At 39.8% G+C, this 20,548-nt stretch overlaps 1 protein-coding gene across 1 annotated transcript in view; it reads left to right on the top strand.

The window, feature by feature from the left end:
- The window catches only part of UNC79 (unc-79 homolog, NALCN channel complex subunit), a 280,737-nt gene that overhangs the window by 166,305 nt on the left and 93,884 nt on the right, over positions 1 to 20,548 (top strand). Inside the window, exons 23-28 of the mRNA XM_055555941.1 lie at positions 2,149 to 2,306; positions 6,596 to 6,777; positions 8,833 to 9,034; positions 9,677 to 9,856; positions 11,275 to 11,340; positions 19,719 to 20,005. Coding sequence (XP_055411916.1) covers positions 2,149 to 2,306; positions 6,596 to 6,777; positions 8,833 to 9,034; positions 9,677 to 9,856; positions 11,275 to 11,340; positions 19,719 to 20,005 — 1,075 coding nt within the window. The remainder of the gene's footprint in view (positions 1 to 2,148; positions 2,307 to 6,595; positions 6,778 to 8,832; positions 9,035 to 9,676; positions 9,857 to 11,274; positions 11,341 to 19,718; positions 20,006 to 20,548) is intronic.

The raw sequence follows: 20,548 nt of genomic DNA on the forward strand, positions 1-20,548 counted from the left end.
GATGCATTTGTAGGAAAAGGAAAAGTGTCAAGGGGATCATAACAAGTAACTAGAACCTTAAGAATACTACATGCTGATGTCTTCTTCTGAGAAGGAGGAGGTGATAAAGATTGAGTTGGGAGCTTGAAGAATATGGAAAAAAGTGTGGAACAGGTTACATGAGGGAAGCAGTAAGGCATCAGCAAGAAATCATCAAAGAAGCACTAGCCTTGGGGCCTTGCCGAGGTGAGCTGGCACCTAACTGTGATGGGCCAGGCATGTAGGAATTTGTGGATTTTTTTCACCAGTACTCTGGGGCCTGGAAGTAGATAAAAGTAGGCAATGGGTTTATTCAGGAGTGGGGATTAGTGCTTTGATTATGGTGGAAGGTCAGAGGGATGAGGAATTCCAGAGGATCAAAATGGTTGACTCTGGGATCCCGTCTAAAACTGGAGGCAAGCGAAGCCAAAAGAGGTTTGACATTTGGGGGAAGAGTATAGAAAAGAGGGAAAAATAGCCTAAGTCAGGATCAGAGGTGGAAACTGAATGTTCTCAGCCTTCCTGAGGGGAGGTCAGTGACTCACCCAATAGAGTAAGATAAAGGCCACTGTGACTGAGGAAGAGGTGGACCTGTGAGACCATGGCTGGATTCACTAGAGACATTGGCAGAGGCTTGGATGAGGAGAAAGTCTAGCAGGGACCACATTCAGCAGGGAAGGGAGAGGGGACAGGGCCCTGTAAGTAGATGGAATGGGTTTCAATAGAAAGAGGTTGGTAAGAGAAGGCCTGGAGGAAGCCATGGGAACCAAGGATTGTGTGGAGCTAGTGAAGACTAGGGTGAAGACTCATAGGGAGGTTAAGGGGAAATTGTGTTACCAGCAAGATGTCAGGTTTCGGCTGAGATGGAGGGGGAGATATACTGGTTTCCTAGGCTGCCCTAAGAAATGACTACAAACTGAGTGGCAAAAAAGTTTATGGTCTTGCTTGGAAGTCAAATGTCATTTTGATTCTGGTATTAACTTTAGAGCCAAAGAGGAAACAAAACAGAATAAACCAAAGTGAAAACAAACAAAAGTCATACTTTAGATAACTGAATAAAAAATTTGAAAATATTATTACAAAAAATATGCAATCAGAATTATTCTGGCATGTATTGTTAGGGACTTTGCTTTAACTTACTAAGGTGTGTTTTTGAGCAGTATTGGTCTGATTTTAGGAATGGCAAGTATTCCTAAGATGTTACCAGGGATGCCTCCCCCTTTCTGTTTGTTTTCCCTCTCTCTTCCCCCACCCCTCTCTCCCTCCCTGCACATTGCTTAGCCTTGTTCCCTCTGTGCTGGCTTTCAGCAGGCTGCCCCTGTGAGGTGGGACAGGGTGGCCAGCAGCTCTAGAGCCACATCTCACTTCATTCTTGAGATTTCAGAGTACATACCAAAGCCTGGAAAAGGATGCCAGCATTCCCGTGCTTGGTCACATGCCCACCCCTAGACTAATGACTCTATTCATTACATTGAGGTATTCTGATCAGTCTGGGCTTTGTGTTCACTCTTGGGATAGAGAAGATGGGGGAACTTGATTAATAACCTGCCGGCTGGTGCAGAGGCTGTTCTTAATAGGAAGAGAGTTGTCTGCTAGGATAAGAATAAAAGGATGCTAGGCAAACAAAACCAATAAAATTCTCCAGATGTTCACTATAAGAGCATTTTCAAAAATCACTTATCACCTCATCATCTTAGCATAGCTGATATCAGTTATTATTTAACAGTTATTGTCCATTTATGTACCTGGATTTATAATATACAGTTTAAAACTTTATGTTAACATGCAATGTTAACTGGTAGTGTTTTTCTGTGTTCTTATATAAAAGTAATTTCTTTAAAAAAAATTAACATAGGAAAGGGCTTCCCTGGCAGTTCAGTGATTAAGGCTCCACCGAATGCAGGGGTTGAAGGTTCGATCCCTGGTTGGGGAACTAAGGTCCTACATGTTACAGAATGCAGCCAAACATTTAAAAAGAATTAACATAGAAAAAGAGCATAGAAAAAGAGTGTATCAGAGCATCCCTACCAGCCATCTGTTAACGACACTTCCCATAAATTAAGATAATAAGATTTATTTCTAGAAAGTTTGTTGTAACTGTAACCACTTTGCTTTTTCTTGATTCCCCAGCTTGTGGAGAGTCGTCAAATCTGAATTCTCCCAGCTGTCTTCGTTGGCAGTTCCTCTCCTTCTTCACGCTTTGTCACTTCCTCATGGTGCTGACATCTTTTGGACAATCATAAACGGCAATTTCAACAGCAAAGACTGGAAGATGAGGTTTGAAGCAGGTACCTCTGTATTAGCTTAAAAATTCTCTCTGGTTCACCAGGTAAACCAGATGTCCAGTCATGATATCTCTTTCTGGCCCTTCCTTTTCCTTCCTTCTTTTTAGAAGGTGTTGTCCTGCTTGCTAATGTTCTTTGTTGGCTCTATTTAATTGAGCTTCCTTGATAACAGAATTTTTCAGGATGGTCCTTAGGTAGGTTGACCCTGTCTAGGTTTGTCTAAGATAGTCCCAGTGTATGCCTGTTGTCCAGAAGTGCTTATTAATTGTACCCCTGTTTACCCTCAAAGGGGTCCTGGTGTGAATGGTAGTCAGCCTAATAGGTTACTTGCAATGGAATACCTGGTAATGTTCACTTAAAATGCAGATTACTGGGCCTCATTCTAGACCTATTGCATCAGAATTTTAGGAGGTGAGGCCAGAAATCTATATTTCTAACAAGTTCTTTCCAGGTAATTCAGTGAAGTTTGAGAAGCTCTGCTGTTGTACTCTTGCCATTGAAACATCAGGGACCAAGTCTGCAGGGGTGCTTGTAATTCCTAGTGCTTAGAATGGCAGGCTCCTAGAGGAACAGGGTATGGAACGAACCTGGGTGTGTCTTAGTCTTATATCTGCTGGCCTCACTGTCACTCTAATCTGCTGGTACTCCCACTCTCAAGGGGTAGCAAGCAGGGTTGGCACACCACAGTGTGCCTGATCAGAATGGTTCGGTATATTTTCAGTTCAGTTCAGTTCAGTCGCTCAGTCGTGTCTGACTCTTTGCGACCCCATGAATCGCAGCACGCCAGGCCTCCCTGTCCATCACCACCTCCCGGAGTTCACTCAGACGCACATCCATCGAGTCAGTGATGCCATCCAGCCATCTCATCCTCTGTCATCCCCTTCTCCTCCTGCCCCCAATTCCTCCCAGCATCAGAGTCTTTTCCAATGAGTCAACTCTTCGCATGAGGTGGCCAAAGTACTGGAGTTTCAGCTTTAGTATCATTCCTTCCAAAGAAATCCCAGGGCTGATCTCCTTCAGAATGGACTGGTTGGATCTCCTTGCAGTCCAAGGGACTTTCAAGAGTCTTCTCCAACACCACAGTTCAAAAGCATCAATTCTTTGGCACTCAGCTTTCTTCACAGTCCAACTCTCACATCCATACATGACCACTGGAAAAACCATAGCCTTGACTAGATGGACCTTTGTTGGCAAAGTAATGTCTCTGCTTTTGAATATGCTATCTAGGTTGGTCATAACTTTTCTTCCAAGGAGTAAGCATCTTTTAATTTCATGGCTGCAGTCACCATCTGCAGTATATTTTAGTGTCTCAGAAATTTTGCAGAGAAATGGAAGTTCCATCAGGTGAGTTAATTACTATACCTTGAGTTTAGTTCCCTAACATCTGATCACCTCAAGGAGTTCTTGCTTTTAATGTCCCATGAATCCCAGGGCTGGCTTATTTATGTGACAGCACATGATGTTGTATGAAATTAGAGTAAAACTTTCTAGCAAAAGACTGCATGGTATTGACAACATTTTATAGACATTTGAATACAAATAAAGCAGATTAATATCTGATTATATTGCTTTTCTACTCAAAAAATTTTAATAGGTCTTTAGATGCCTAGAGAATAAATTTCAGAGTCTTCAAACAGACATTCAAAGATTCCCATGGTCTAACTGCAAGTGTTTGCAGCCTTATTTCTCGCTTTTCTTTCTACATATACCATTGCTATTTCTCCATTGCTTTTCTTCATCCATGTGTTGACCATTCTGTGCTCTCCATCTGAAGTCCTCTTCCATTCAAGTTCAGTTCAGTTCAGTCACTCAGTTGCGTCTGACTCTTTGTGACCTGATGGACTGCAGCATGCCAGGCTTCTCTGTGCATTGCCAATTCCTGAAGCTTGCTCAAACTTGTGTCCATCGAGTCGGTGATGCCATCCAACCATCTATCTCGTCCTCTGTCATCCTCTTTTCTTCCTGCCTTCAATCTTTCCCAACATCAGGGTCTTTTCTAATGAATCTTTCTTCCATTCCAGGTCCCATTCAAATGCCACCTCCATTTCATGAGTCTTCAAATGCCCCCATTGAGTTTCACTTTCTCTATTCGTTCAGTGGAAAGTCATTTCTTTATCCTCTAATCTCCCGTAGCATTTTATTTCTACTTCGTTAATGGCAGTTCCAGGCTTTTACATTACATTTCTATTATAATTGTACTTGTGTTATCTCTTTTAGTTGACTTGACTTTGAAGTCAAGATCTGAGAATCATTCACATAATTAGTCTACTTGAGAAACCATAACAGAATACCATAGACTGGGTGGCTTAAACAACAGAAATTTATTTCTCATCATTCTGGAGGCTGGGAAGTTCAAGATCAAGGCTCCAGATTATTGGGTTCCTTTGTGAGGGTTCTGTTCTTCTCTTGTAGATGACTGCCTTCTTGTTATATCTTTACATAGTGGAGAGAGAGAGAACTCTGGTCTCCCTTCTTTTTATTATAAGTTCACCAATCCCATAAAGGGAGCCTACCCTCATGATGTCATCTAAACCTAATTACCTCCCAAGGTCCCACCTCCAAATGCCATTATATTGGGAATTAAGACTCCAACATATCAATTTTTGGAGGGGACACAAACATTCAGTCCGAAACAGTTCATTTTCCCATTTACTTCCATCTCCCCCAAGTACTTAGAATGATCTCTTTTGTCTTAGAATGAGCTCTTCAGTTGCTCAGTTATGTCTGACTCTTTGCAAGCCCATGGACTGTAGTACGCCAGGCTTCCCTGTCCATCACCAACTCCCAGAGCCTACTCAAACTCATGTCCATTGAGTCGGTGATGCTATCCAACCATCTCATCCTCTGTCATCCCCTTCTCCTCCTGCCTTCAAGCTTTCCCAGTATTAGAGTCTTTTCTAATGAGTTGGCTCTTTGCATCAGTTGGCCAAAGTATTGGAGCTTCAGCTTCAGCATCAGTCCTTCCAATGAATATTCAAGACTGATTTCCTTTAGGATGGACTGGTTTGTTCTCCTTGCAGTCCAAGGGACTCTCAAGAGTTTTCTCCAACACCACAATTCAAAAGCATCAATTCTTTGGCGCTCAGCGTTCTTTATGGTCCAACTCTCACATCTGTACATGACTACAGGAAAAACCATAGCTTTGGCTATGTGGACCTTTGTCCACAAAGTAATGTCTCTGCTTTTTATATATAAAATATTTATAGGTATATTTTATATAAAAAATGTAGAATGATCTTAGTTTTATATATACATATATATATATAAAATAAATGAATTTATGAATTTATTGAATAAGTACTATATGTACTAAGTACTATGGGAGTAACAAAAATAGTATGTGAACATATTCCTGCTCTTAAGAGGCTCCTAATTTAATTGATGTGATGAAATATAAACATGTAAGAGGTTAAGAAACTATAAAGGTACAAATATAATTCAAGATCACAACAAGAAATATGTCATATAGCTATATATGAACACACAAATGCCATAGGTAAGTGAGTTGTAATTTTGCAGGTGTTCATGGGATGCAAAGGACATTCTAGAAAGTCAGAGTGACTTTACAGAACAGTAGAATTTCAGCAGCAAACTCTTTAAGGATGATAGAGTGTCAAAAAGTGGAAAAGAATAGAAGGAATATTCTCTCTAGGCTGCTGGAACAGCTTAAATAAAGACCTGAAATGTCTTTGCATGGAACTATATTGCTTTACTAGCTACTATAACTTTTATAAAGCTATGTTTAAAGAGTGGCTGGAATAATTCAACATAGATTTGCAAAATAATTAGAACGCTATCAAGTAAGGGTGCATCTATTTCATGGAAGAAATATGTGGCTTCTGTAGCCCCAGGAAGTGGTTGTCATATCACTTCATGACATGCTAAGAACCTAGAGCTAGCCCTGGTGGCCACGTCCCGCCTCCCTGTGTGGTCTGCAGAGCCTCTGTAGAACATGCCTGCAGAATCTCTGTAGAATGGACAAGGAAATGAACATAGAGGCATTTTGAAGAGTTTGAAATATGATTGGAAGTTCAACAAAAGTAGAGAGCATTAAAGAAAAAACACCCAGAACTAAATCAAGGCTGCCTGGCAGAAAACTACTGCACTGAGTAGTAATACTCTCTGCCACACAGATAAAACAGAACACTCAAGAAGGGTGGCATTGAAATTTCCTCTTGGTGTTTAAGATCCGTGTGAGGGCACCCCGAACTAACTTTATCCTCTGTGGATTCATTTCTCAGACTGTCTAAATAAATGTCATTTTTTGTTGTTGTGTGCCTTTGATATTGCAGTGGAAAAAGTGGCTGTAATTTGTAGATTTCTGGATATTCACTCAGTGACCAAAAACCACCTACTGAAATACTCCCTGGCACACGCCTTCTGCTGCTTCCTGACAGCTGTGGAGGACGTCAACCCAGCTGTGGCTACAAGGGCCGGTCTCCTGCTTGACACCATAAAGAGGCCAGCACTGCAGGTGATGTTCCTGCCCTGTGATGGGCATTGTCTGCTCCACATATAGCACTCTGCTCTTCTGTACCAACTCACTGAGTCATTTGTCACATAACATACACAAAATGCCGCTGCTGCTGATAACACCAGAAATTTTTTTTTCTGCTCGGAGAAGGACTTTGAGAGATATTTACTCATTGGTGACAACTTTACTTCTCAATTTAATATCAATACAACTTCATAATAACTACTTTATTCCATCCTTGTATAGCACATTATCCTTTCTTAAGTGATATCCTGCATTTTTCCCTTTGACTCTTATAAACCCCTGTGATAACTGAAAGATAGACTAGTCATTATCATGGCCATTGAATCCAGGGAATGAACCTGAGGTCACTGTCCTGGGTCATAACTGTAGACTTCTTGATTGTCATGAGGCTTTGCAACTTAACATTTCACATTTTGTGTGCTAACATTCTGTGCACTGTATATTTTTCCACATTCTGTAGTATTAAAAGTTTCAGTGCTGTTTTCCTGCATGTCCCTCTCCAAATTCTCAAAGAACATGTGTCTAAGGAAGTCTTTACTAATCTCAGCTTCCAGTTTTGACACTGGAAATTTTTTAATTGGGAACAACATCCTAGAACCACAACATATTAACAGACCTCTTGTTTTCTTTGTTGATTCTTTCTTTTCAGTTTTTGTCCCCATGCTGCTATCATTTCTGCCAGATGCAGTATTGTATAATTTTTTGTATGTGGCAGACTTTTAAGCTAGGTTGGTATATTTTCTACCATTCAACTGACTCCAGAGTGGGAAGAAGTGAAAAGTGAAAGTGTTAGTCGCTCAGTCATGTCTGACTTTTTGTAACCCCATGAACTGCAGATTGCTAGGCTCCTCTGTCCATGGGATTTTCCAGACAAGAATACTGGAGTGGGTTGCCATTTCCTTATCCAGGGGTCTTCCTGGTCCAGGGATCGAACCCAGGTGTCCTGCATTGCAGGGAGACTCTTTACCACCTGAACTGCCTGGGAAGCCCCAGGGTGGGAAGTTCTTGTCATTAAAGCTAGATGCTAAGAGAAATCAGATGAACGATAATATAGATCAGAGCAAAATAAGAGAAGGTAAATATGCTGCTGAAACAAAATGCCACAAATTAACGTCAGAAAGACATGAAATGTGAAACTTGGAGAGAATTGTTTATCCTGTTTGGTACCTTTATTTTATACTTGAAGAAATGAAGTCTTAGAGAGATAATGTGGCTTTTCAAAGAACACAGAGTGAATTCAGGGGAGAACCAAGTTTAGACCCTCCAAAGTCCTGTTCTGCTGTTTTTCCACATTAGCATATTGTTATTATTAAAAGTAACAATAATGGGAAGAACCAGAATTTGTGAAACATGTATTGTATTTCCAGGGCAATGTATTATAAGTGTTCCATCATGTATTACCTCATTTAATCCTCACAATAACCTCTTGTGTGTTCCAAATTTACAGATAGAGAAGTTGAGAGTTAGAAAGGTTAAGTAACTTTTTCAGAGTTACATGGCTAGTAAGTGGAAGTGCATCTTCCTTTTGGTAGGAAAAAAAGTGTGGGAGAGCAGTTTCTCCTAATCATTGAATATTCCTTAAATTTTGATTTAGAAATTTGAGCTACATGTATATTAATTTTTCCTGATACATTGTATAATAACCACTTAATCCATATATCCTCAAACCAATTTTTTTTAATGCCTGTAGTGTCTACTAAGAGAATCATACTTCCAAAACTACATTTTAGAATACGCATAGACAGTAGACGGTGAAAGTCGTTTATAGTATTGAGTATTCGGAGTAAGTGGTCATTATACAATGTATCAGAAAAATCAGTAATATACATGTAGCTCAGATTTCTGAGTCAAAATTCAAGAGATATTCAATGATTAGATGAAACTTCTCTTCCACATTTTTCCCCTACCAAAAACCCAATCCAAGAAGATTTCAACTGAATCATTCTCCGTTATAAGTGTGTATTGAGGAGGCTGCCTTATTTCACTTTGCTTAGTGTATGTACATCTGACGTTTTTTTAACCTTTCTCCAGGGTCTGTGTCTTTGTCTTGACTTCCAGTTTGATACTGTGGTTAAAGATCGACCCACAATATTGAGCAAGCTTTTACTCTTACATTTTCTCAAGCAAGATATTCCTGCTTTGAGTTGGGAGTTCTTTGTCAACAGATTTGAAACGCTTTCTTTGGAAGCTCAGCTACATTTGGATTGTAACAAAGAATTTCCTTTTCCTACAAGTAAGCAAAACAAAGAACTTGCTTTAAAAGTCAGTTCCTATTCCTGTGCTTCCTGGATAAGCTGGATTCTCTGCATGTAGTTTCATTTCCCATTATGGAAACTACCTTGACTTCATGTACTCAGTTCATCAAATGTTTATCGAATATCTACTGTTGTAGTCTGCAGGTTAACTATTTTCTGGCACTTCAACATCAAAATTCTCATTTATTTGAGGACCAATGAGAACCATTTGTGACTCTGTGTCCCTTAAATATTATTCAATCATCTGTTTATGTTTGTGAGCAACTTCATGAGATTTATTTGTACTTTGTAAATTTACACTTCCTTGCTTAGTAATTAGTTACCTGCAGCTCTAAATAGATGGAGGAAAGTCTTTGGTCACTCGACTATTTATCCAGTGATAACAAAATTAGATAATTTAACCTTACAATTTAAACAGAAAAATGATAAGTGATAGTTGAAACAGGTAATAGTTACATTTTTTTAAATATAAATCTTATAGAGGGAGACAGATGAATGAGAAGTGTATCCATGGAAATGATTTTTAATATTGAAAATATACAGGAATGGATTGTTTCAGAATAGTTGTATATAACTTAGCTAGTTAAGGAAAATGATCGCCTCTAATTCCTTTTGCAAAGCTATCACTGCTGTGAGGACCAATGTCGCTAACCTCAGTGATGCCGCGTTGTGGAAGATCAAGAGGGCTCGTTTTGCAAGGAACCGCCAGAAAAGCGTGCGTTCCCTCCGAGACAGCGTGAAAGGACCCGCGGAATCCAAGAGGGCGCTCTCCCTCCCCGAGACCCTAACCTCCAAAATCCGTTGAGTATCTTCTTTCATCCTCCCTTTAAATCTGTTTGATGTCTTTCTGAGGCTGACCTGTCTTGTTGAATGTTCAGAGAGTAATGTACTTAGCAAACTGAGCTCCTTCAGTTGCATTGACCTTCACGTTCCCTAGAGGGTCCCCCCAGGTGTATCAGTGCCCTGGATGGCTTTTCCTGGCTGCTGGTGAAGCAAAGCCCTGATCCAGCAGTGGATTGTTTTGAGACATAGAAGGCAGCAAATCCACTGATGCATGGCAGGAAATGCAGAAGAAGCATTTGTTCCTGAGTCCTAGAATATGAAGGTTTCCACCACTAGTATGGTAACCTAAGAGCTTCCTGGATGAAACTCTGACAAGACCCAGGGCAACTAAGAGGGGAGAGTGGAAATTTGGAATGCATGACAAAGGCAGCCAGCAGACTCCCAGAAAACCAATAACAATGGTGTTTTCAAAAAAAGAAAAAAATCAGGCTGAGAAGTTGAATTTCTGCCCAACTTCACTAGATAATTTATAAATAAAAATAAACATCATTGCCATCTAAAAAAAAAAAGCCATATATTATTGTTTTCCAAAGGTCTTCCTTTATATAGCAGTTTTAAAGAAGACAAAAAATTATCAAATAACTAGATCAACTGTAACGATTAGCAATGGCTCACGAATGACAAATAATTAAAAATCATAACTGTCATCATATTAGTGAATGAGTGCATTAAATGTAACATTTATGAAATGATTTAATTTTTAAATAACTGTCATGAAGTTAATAGCACCATAAAACATATTTTTTTATCCTGTCAGAAGCTGAAATGTTTGCTTTTTCATTGGCATTTCTTAGAAGACAGCTTTATGTGACATAACCATTTTAAATCATAAATATGATTTTATTTTGTTTATTGCATTTTCTCTATTTTATGACAAGCTATGGAAATGTGGTATTTTGAACTTTGGAAGAGTCATTGAAAGCCCTTTAAGCAATCAATAACTCAGCTTTTCAGGGAGCAAAGATAATAAGAGATGGCCATTTAAGAATAACCTCTAGCAGTATCAGGACCAGGTGAAACTGCATCAGATCCTAGAAAGCAGTACTTAAATAAATTACAATTTCTATATGAATTTCCCAGCTCTTTTATTTAACTAATCAATTTGGGACCTAAAGTTTCTTTCTTGATATTTCTTGTTCATTGATTCACATGACGATTTTTGAAGGATAAGAATTGAAGTCACATTGAAGGATGTTCTTTAGATTCAAAGAAAACCACAAAACTTTTAGGACGTAAACCTCTTGTCTGTGATGTTAATTACAAATAAGAAAGCACAACTTGCTCCTGCTATCCAATGCAGTTAGTGCTGAGTATGTTTTCTAGGCTCAAGTTGTTTTTAATGCTTATTTAAATAGAGTTGTTGTTGATTTTTAAGCTGTGAGGTTGACCAGGCATGAGCAGTCTGCTCCAGCTCTCGGTGGGACACCTGAACAGACGCCAGGTGGGTACTTCTGACGTTGAAGGGCCGTATGCAAGTATCTATCACAGGTGGACAAGGTAAAAAATGAGGTGTCTCTAACTGGACCTGATCGATGTAATTATGATTGGAAAGCTCCAAGGGTTTCATCCCAGATGCTCAAGTGTGTGAGTCCCTGACATGGCAATTCTTTCAATTTTCAAATTGGCAGATGACTTTTAATCCTGTTAACTTATGGTCCAGTAAGAAGCATCCTGTTACCCAAGGGGTGTGCACTTTTTCCCCCGAGAGCCAATATGAATAGAATGATGCATAGCACTTATATTTGTATGTGTTTTTACACATAGAAATATTACTTTCATATATATCGGCTCTAGGAAAAACATTTCATTTACATTTTAAAAGGTTATACATTTAAGCCACCATCATTCACTCATCCCCTTAGCCATTTCTGATTCTTTGCAACTCTCACATGCATTTCTATCTCTCAGAGAAAGGAGGATTTCCATTCTTTAGAGGATCATATTCAGCTTGGTAGAGGGTAACTAACTATCCTTTGACATTTTGATAGATAGTTTATCATAAAGTATCTTTAGGGTTGAAGGGATGCTGGCAAAGCTACTACAGACCGAATGTTATCTACACACTTAATGCTGTGCTTGTTGGGAAAATTGTGGAGATTCTGAGTACCTGCCTGTTTGTCCAAAACAAACCTGGTTAACTGCCACCTATGTATCATGCTATATAATGTCTGGTTTTTCATCTAAGAATAGTTTTAAAATAAACTTTTCAGAATGGTACCGATACTCTCAGAAGGAAAATTTCAAGTAAGAAGACATTCAAGAATGTGTTCTAAAGGGACTTCCCTGGTCTAGTGGTTAAGAAACCACCTGCCAGTGCAGGGGACATGGGTTTGATCTCTGGTCTGGAGAGATCCCACATGTGGCGGGGTAGCTCAGCCTGCGTGCTGCAGCTCCTGAAGCCCGTGCATTCTAGAGCCGGGGCTAACGCAGCACGAGGAGCCACCACGACGAGAAGCCTGCCCGTCACAGTGAAGAGTGGCCCCTGCTCACTGCAACTAGAGAAAGCCCTTGCCTAGCAATGAAGACCCATTGCAGCCAGAAAATAAATAAATAAATTTATTAAAAAAATAATCTGCTAGAAAGAGAACCAGTGAGGGGTGGGAGAGGAGGAGAAGAGAGAGAGCCCCTAATATTAGGAATGCAAATGGCAGATGTTCGTCAAAGTGTATTTTCTTTTTTAAAACTCATGAGATAAAAGGGACAGCAGACACATCTCAGACTCCCTCTACTTTGTTTTTTTGTTTTGTTTTGGGCTGTGGTGGGTCTTCATTGCAGTGCATGGGCTGTTCGTTGTGGAGCACGGGCTTTAGAGCGCACAGGCTCTTTAGCTGAGGCGCTCTGGCTCAATTGCCCCATATCATGTGGGATCTTTCTTCCCTGACCATGGATCGAACCCTCATCCCCTGCATTGGAAGGCAAATTCTTAATCACTGGACCACCAGGGAAGTCCCCCTCTCTCTACTTTGTTTTGAGCACCACTCAGGCCTCAACTGTGCTGAGGTTTTTGGTTTTTTTTTATTTAAAGAATAAAAATAAGAATTTCTGACCCTGTGTGTCATTAAAAATATGAAAATCACTCATTTCCTCTTCAGTTAAGTCTTTTTGAGATTGGTTCTTATGGAATTTCATAAATTATCTTTATCTCACCATATCTTTTCATCTTAAGGCTTAGTTGAAAAGCTAGTCTTTATTATTACCCATTTAAACAATCCTATCTGGAGAAGGAAATGGCAACCCACTCCAGTGTTCTTGCCTAGAGAATCCCATGGACAGAGGAGCCTGGGGGCTGCTGTCCATAGGGTCGCACAGAGTCAGACACGACTGAAGTGACTTAGCATGCATGCATGCAAACAATCCTATCATAGGAGTCCTCTCACATGTCTTTGGAAAAGCATATACATATGTATCTTGAAGTTAAGCTTTTAGGTGTCTAATTGTCCCACCAAAAGTGATCAGATGGAAAAAGGGCAGATGACAGCATTGTTTAAATTAAATGAAAAGCTGAGGCTTCTAGAGAGGTGACACCACCATAAGCAAAACTTGCTTAGATTTGGAAACAGATGGCTCAGCTTTTAAGGCAATTTGAAACTAGTTTTTCATTTTTGCATTATTATTTACTGAACAAGTGTTTTACCCTGGAAGCAAAAACACGCCAGGATAATCATAAGATTGTACAGGGTGGTTTAAGATAGTAATTAAATAGAAACCAAAGACCTTGCTGTTTAAGGAACATACTTTTGTTTGGAACAAGTAATGAGCGCCTCTGTGCAAGACCTCTTATTGATTAGGCCCGAAATAAGGCAGATGTCCTTCGATTATGCAGCAAGACTTAATTTTAGTTGATGTTTAGGTCGAAACTTTTGGCACTGGATATACAGTTTATGACTCTCTAATCTTAGCCTTTATATATTGTCCAGAGCAAATTTTGCAACAGAAACATGCTTGTATAAGAGGGGAAACTCTGCAAGGCTACCAAAGAGTTGTATTATTCTGTTGACTTTTTTTATGAGTTAATAATTTTTTTTTATTTTATTTTTAATTGGAGGATAATTGCTTTACAAATTTGTATTGTTTTTTGCTGTACAGTAACATGAGTCAGTCATAAGTATATATATATTTATCTCAAAGACCTCTGTGCATATAAGTAAAATTCATAGACTGTCATAGCTGAAACATTAGAGATATGTTAACATTCTCATTTTCCAGAAGAGGAAACTGAGGCTTCCAGAAAGGAACAAGTTTCACAAACTTGTTGATGACAGATCTGGATCTCAAGCCTGCATGTCTTGATCTGTCTTGCAAGACACGTATGGTAGTGCTAGCAGGAAGGAGCTCAGCACCTTCATTTAATCCTAACTGATGAAATACACAATTTCACCTGCTAATCCGAAGTTGGTATAATTACAAATTATATATAAGCTGTTTTTTCACTGATGCTTTGAGGATCGGGAATTCTTTGTTTTTGGTGATTCAGAACACCTTTTGAATAGTAATTGAATATAATGCAGCAGTTACATAATTGGACAATACTGAAATGGTATCAACCCCATGGGAAACTTAATTATATCTTGTTCTCATCCCCTGGAATGAGTAATTAAATAATAGTAGGTATATAATGTTAATAATAAAAACAGCAAGAACGTTTATATATGTAGCGTACCTCTTTATAAAGACTGTTTTTAATGCAAATTATCTAATTTCAATTTCACAACAATTCTGCATATGCATTAAGTATTTTTTCCACTTTATATACAGACAGGAAAACTGAGGTCTTGAAGGGCTAAGTAATTCTGCTTGCCTAATTTGCTCAAGGTCACATGTAAATAATTAGTTAGAGACTTGAGTCCAGGAGACTTGATCTGCTTTTCTTTCCACTAAAGCTACCTCTCAATGAGTTCGTCTACGGGTATTCCTGTCTTAGGGGACGCGAGGACACCAGTCTTGTCAGGGAGCTGACCTGGGCATTCAAGCCCGCTACAGTGTGATGTAAGCCCATGGGTTTCCAGACCAAAGGATCTTCCTGAAGAAGATTCACAAATCGGTCTGAAGAGCCAATCTAATCCCTAAAGGGACATGGATACTTGCAATTCTACTCCAACCTAAAGAGAAATCTTAAGATCTCTTGGTCTGAATTTATATCAACAAGAGAATGTACTTAATACTGGGTATCATAAGTAAAGCTCTCTTGCATTCCTGCCTCCCTTTTAGTGTTCAGCCTAGAATTCCAACTAACTTCTCTTGAGGCTCTTTCTTTTTTTTTCTAGAGGTGGTTAACAGTTCATGTTTTCACTAACTTGCAAAATTGGGATCTTCTCGACCCAGGGATCCAACCCGGGTCTCTTGCATTAGAATGTAATTGCTTATATAGGAATGCCCTTGTCTGAAATGATAGTTTTGGAAATGAGAGTTTCTATTGAACAAAGCATTACTGGGCACTTGCTGTACTAGGAGGAATGTAGAGCTACATCAGAAATTTTTATACTGTCCACTTGCTTATAGTCAAGAGAGATGAAGTGTGACCATAAGTGAACTCTCAGCTCCAGAGACAGTGATAGTACTACAGGTTCATTCATGTCAACTGCGGTGGAGGAGAGCTGGACGCAACAGGGAAGGTCTCGTGGGCAGGTGACTTCTCAGTCAGGCTGAGACAGGTGGGTAGGAGGTAAATCATGGTGATAGATGTGGGAGAGAGGCAGGGATGGGAAGCATACGAGGCTTTGCAGTTAGCATCTGGCCCCATCTTTCCAGCCCTTCTGTGGCTTTGTGCATACACAACAGAACTGCTGTGATGAAGCCTCAAGTCGAATGAATGAGCTAGGGAGATCAGTGAGGTAGTGTAGTTAGAGCTACCAACATGGTGCAGACTCATTTATAGTGCTCGCTCATTGGTTTCTCTGGACCGAGTGCAGGATAAGCTCATGGAAGCCTCCTTCCACTACCTAATTGCCACTTGTTGGTTTGTCACTTGCTGGAGGGGTCAGTGAGTTGACCTCCACAGAGGAATGTTCTCTATTTCCTTACCTACTTCTTTGCTCTTTGGGGACTTCATCCATTTTTCTCCCATGTAGAAAAGATCTGAAATATTTACTTAAATTCAGGGCACTTAAACATTTACAAGTAATGAACATCTACTATGTGTCAATCACTGCCCCCTATTCTGTGAGAGGTATAAAATTTGGATAAGGCATAGCACTTACCTTTGAGGAGTCTTTATTCTTCTCTCCTTTCTTGTTTTTGAGATTTATAGAATTTAGGGGTCACAGTTGCTGAGAGGAGGGTGGGCATATTAATAAGAATGGCTCCTGGGGGCCACATTCATGGGATAACGTTGGGGGTGGGGGTGGAGGGCCACCTTGCAAGGTGAATAGAGCACCATGAGAGAAGGCACCAAGGTACAAAGGGCTGGCTCCATTCTGAGATCCAGAAGCAGCCTAGTGTTTATGTAAGGATGCTGAGCTTCTGGGATGGAGCAGTAGGAGATGTCTGGAAAAGCAGATCCTGATCCTGCCTGGTTTCAGACCTTCTAAGTAAATAAAATTGTATTCTACTGTGGCATTTCAATCAGTTGTGCCACTCTGCGGACAGATCGTGATGGACCCAGTCCATGTTAAAGTTAGGCTAGGAATCATTCTGCCTCTACAACAGTAAAGATGTTTACATTTTTCTTTGCAAAAAGGAGAAAATCAAATCTCTTAACATGTTCAGTCTCTATAGTTAAAACAGATATAAGAACTTCATAGACTAGAATTCAAAAGTAAACATGTTCATCGTCATACTTTGGAGAAAATATTATAGGCATTTAGTTTTAAAATGGAAATTTTATATCCTTTATAGAGAACTAAACCAGTAATATTATCTTTATCAATAAGGAAAGTTTCAGCTTTCCTAACCTCATTTTTCTTAGGGGTTTGATTAAGGTAACTTTTCTTAATGAAGACTGGTGCCAATCACATTCTTACAGTCCTTTAAAAGAAAGACAGTATACAGAGTGCAGACTTTCAAAGCCCTCACTTGGAGGAGTGAGTTATTGGAATCAAAAGAGATTTTTTTTCACTTTATGAGAAGGGTTCCATTAACCAGTTCTTTTGTCAATACACTTAATGGTTTGTTAAAGATCACTCATTGCTCAGGGAAAGCAAAAAGCCACAACCTTAAAGCTAAGCACTGCAGATCAATGAAGATCAGTCTAAAATGAAGATAGGGCCTTTGTGAAATGATACTTAGTCACTGGGAAAATATGGTTTGATTTGAAATGTTAAGGTGACACACTTTGAAAATGATTATCTACTTGCGGTGGGGCAAAGAGGTTTGAAATATTTAAAGTTGAAGTCTGATGGTTTATTTTCTATACTCGAGGTGATAGAAGGAAATGGGGAGCTCATGTCCTAGCTGAGCCTTGTCTGGAGCTCCCTTTCTTCTGTTTGAATTCCCTGGACTCTCAGGGCTAGACAGCAAAGGTGCATCTCCTTGAATGCTCCTCAGTTCTATTTTTAACTTTGGGGCTTTGGAGTCTAGCCGGTCTGGACTTGGAGGTGGCCGAGCAGAACTGAGTGATATCATACTCTCCTAAACCTTGCCCCCCAGAGCTACGATGGATTGAGGAATGAACTTAGAGCATCATAACAGCCATCACTTGCTGCTACAATGGCGTTGAACCCTGCAGGGCACCCAGTTCTCACACTTGTCAGGTTTTTGGCCCAAACTTGCCCAAAGCAATAACCTTCTTATAGTTGTAAAGTAATAATACTCTGAAGAAAAAAAAAAATCAAGATTGAATATTTTTCAATGCTGAAAAGATAGTTCTCTAAACTTTTAAAATGAGAATTTGGTCTGATCTTCTATTTCAAACATTTAATTATAATATACATCAGTGCTTTATATTCATGACCTTTCATGAAATAGGATGTTCCACATGAATTGATTTTTTTTTCTGGTGGCTCATGCCTGCCTAATAAATAATGATATTAACAACTGACTATTCCTGCATGTGAAACAGCATCATAAACAAATCTTTAGGTTTTATTTGAATAATTTTTTGACAAAGAAGTCTCTAAAGTACACTGCACATATTTATTCCTTCATGAGCAGACTATGAGACAGAAAATGTTGTTAATGTCCAAGGGTTATAGTGAAGTTTGTTGGGTGATTTCCCCTATATTAGACGTTCTTAGACTTGGTTGATTCTGTGAACTTTTCACTCACTGCCAAGATCCCATCTTAGGGTATCACTTTTGAGCAGATCAACATTCTTCTGATCATCTGGGGAAGACTAGACAACCAAGCACATAAACCATAGTATGTGCAGTTTCAAACTAGTAAATTTGGAATTTGACAGAGAAAGTGTTTAGGCTCCAGACAACTAATTTCTGTGGTCCCCAGAAAACATTCCTTCTATCTTGTTTCTCTTGGTTGGTCCTGGAAGACAGATTTTTGACAGATCAGTTGAGGAATTAAAGCATATGACTGACTATCTAGCTGTTTGTTGTATCCTGCATGCTGTAATTTAAATGGATAGAATCAAAGTTTGCTGAATAATGATTTGTAACCAAAGCTTGTCATCATTTAGAATGTTTTCTCTCAGAATGAGAGATGAGAATGATGTGTGCTCGTCTAACCCACCAGGCAAAAGCTTTGTTTCCAATTCAGAAATTCTCATGTCAAAGGAAGGAGAAGAATGCAGAGGGTATTTTGAATAAGGCCCCAAATATAAATATAGGAGAGCAAATCTCATTTTTCCTTCCCTCAAAGTCCTAAACTAAAGGGCAGAAAACAAGGGGAGACAGGGTATAATTTCTGACTTTGAGAAATAACTGAGAAATCCATGTCAGGGACCTGTTCCGATGTGATTATTTGTTAGGTTAAAAGTAAGTTAGGGGCTGAGGTATTTTTTCTTTGCATGTGAATTTCAGCTCACCTTCACGTGGCGTGTTTCTGTTTTTAAAAGTTCACGCTTATTTCTGTCTGTGCCCTCCCACCCCTTGTGTGCTTCTCATTACATCCAGCAGGGCTTATCATTTGCTATTTCTAATTTTAAATGTATAATTCAAAGAGTACATACTGCTGTTATCTCAGGATTTGGAGAAGGAAACTTTTTTTTTTTTTTGCCTCAGCTGATTTTTGAACATAACTGATTGGAGATAATAATTTAAACAAAATAACCCAATGGATGTTCTAGTTGCTCAGCAGATTTGATGAATATTATTTTGTGGTTATTCTTACCTATTTATTTTACAAAGCTGGAAGGAAAATGTCTTTTTATTAAGGTAAAACTTTGCCAAGGTATTTAAAAGTTCTCTAAATGTGAATTGTGTGTAGGTATTTGTCTTGCTGTCTGAAGATAACTTTGCTTTCTAGTGCCATGTTTTTATTTGCATTCCCTCCTTCTTCCCAGGTGGCACTAGCGATAAAGAACCTGCCTGCCAAAGCAGGAGATATTAAGAGACCCGGGGTTCGATCCCCAGGTGGGGAAGATCCCCTCGAGGAGGGCATGGCAACCCACTCCAGCATTCTTGCCTGGAGAATCCCATGGCCAGAGGAGCCTGGTGGGCTACAGTCCATGGGATCACATAGAGTCCAACACCACTGAAGCGACTTAGCACACATGCATTCTTCCCAAATTGGTTGTTGATACAACAACATAACTTCCATCCTGGGAGCAGTGCTTTGCTTAGTAGGCAATATTATGTCTGAGTTTTTCTAGAACAGACCTTTAAATATTTAGAGGCAGCAGATAAAGTGGTGCTTGATCGATAAGTGAAATTTGACTGTAAACGTACTTGTGGGGGAGCCACCCACTGATGGCCTTTCTTGTACTGACAGGACACCAGTCCCCTGAGAATGACAACACCATCAAGGACCTGCTCCCCGAAGATGCTGGAATCGACCACCAGACAGTGCACCAGCTCATTACAGTGCTCATGAAGTTCATGGCCAAGGACGAGAGCAGCGCCGAGTCAGACATCAGCAGCGCCAAGGCCTTTAACACGGTCAAGCGGCACCTGTACGTCTTACTCGGCTACGACCAGCAGGAAGGATGCTTCATGATTGCACCTCAGAAAATGCGCCTGTCAACTTGCTTTAATGCATTTATTGCAGGGATTGCCCAGGTACGTGGAAGCTTTCACGAGTCATGCTGTTAGGCTTTTAGTACAAACGAGTCATTAAATTCCATTTAGCCAACATTGGTTGAGTGTAAAGTTTTGCGCAAGTTACTTTATTGTGTTAGTCATTCAGTTGTGTCTGACTCTTTTGTGACCCTGTGGGCTGTAGCCCTGCCAGGCTCCTCTGTCCATAGTAGCCATTTACTTCTCCAGGGGAATCTTCCCGACCCAGGGATTGAACCTGTGTCTCCTGCGTTGCGGATGGATTCTTTACCTTCTGAGCCACCAGGGAAGCCCAGGGGTGTATAGAAGATATCAGCAACCTGATAACATAAAGGGAGTTGGGGATTTATGGGGGTGGGGAGGGGAGTATATATAAAACTTAGCACTTAAGAATTTAAAAAAAAAAATTTATTTATTCTTGGCTACATTGCTGTACGCAGGGTTTCTCTAGTTGTGGTGAGCCAGGCTGCTGTTTGTTGCAGTGCACGTGTTTCTCATGTTGGTGGCCTCTCTTGTTGCGGGCACAGGCTCGAGTGTGGGCTCAGT

The sequence above is a fragment of the Bubalus kerabau genome, chromosome 19 (assembly GCF_029407905.1).
Source record: "Bubalus kerabau isolate K-KA32 ecotype Philippines breed swamp buffalo chromosome 19, PCC_UOA_SB_1v2, whole genome shotgun sequence".
Lineage (NCBI taxonomy): Eukaryota > Metazoa > Chordata > Mammalia > Artiodactyla > Bovidae > Bubalus > Bubalus kerabau.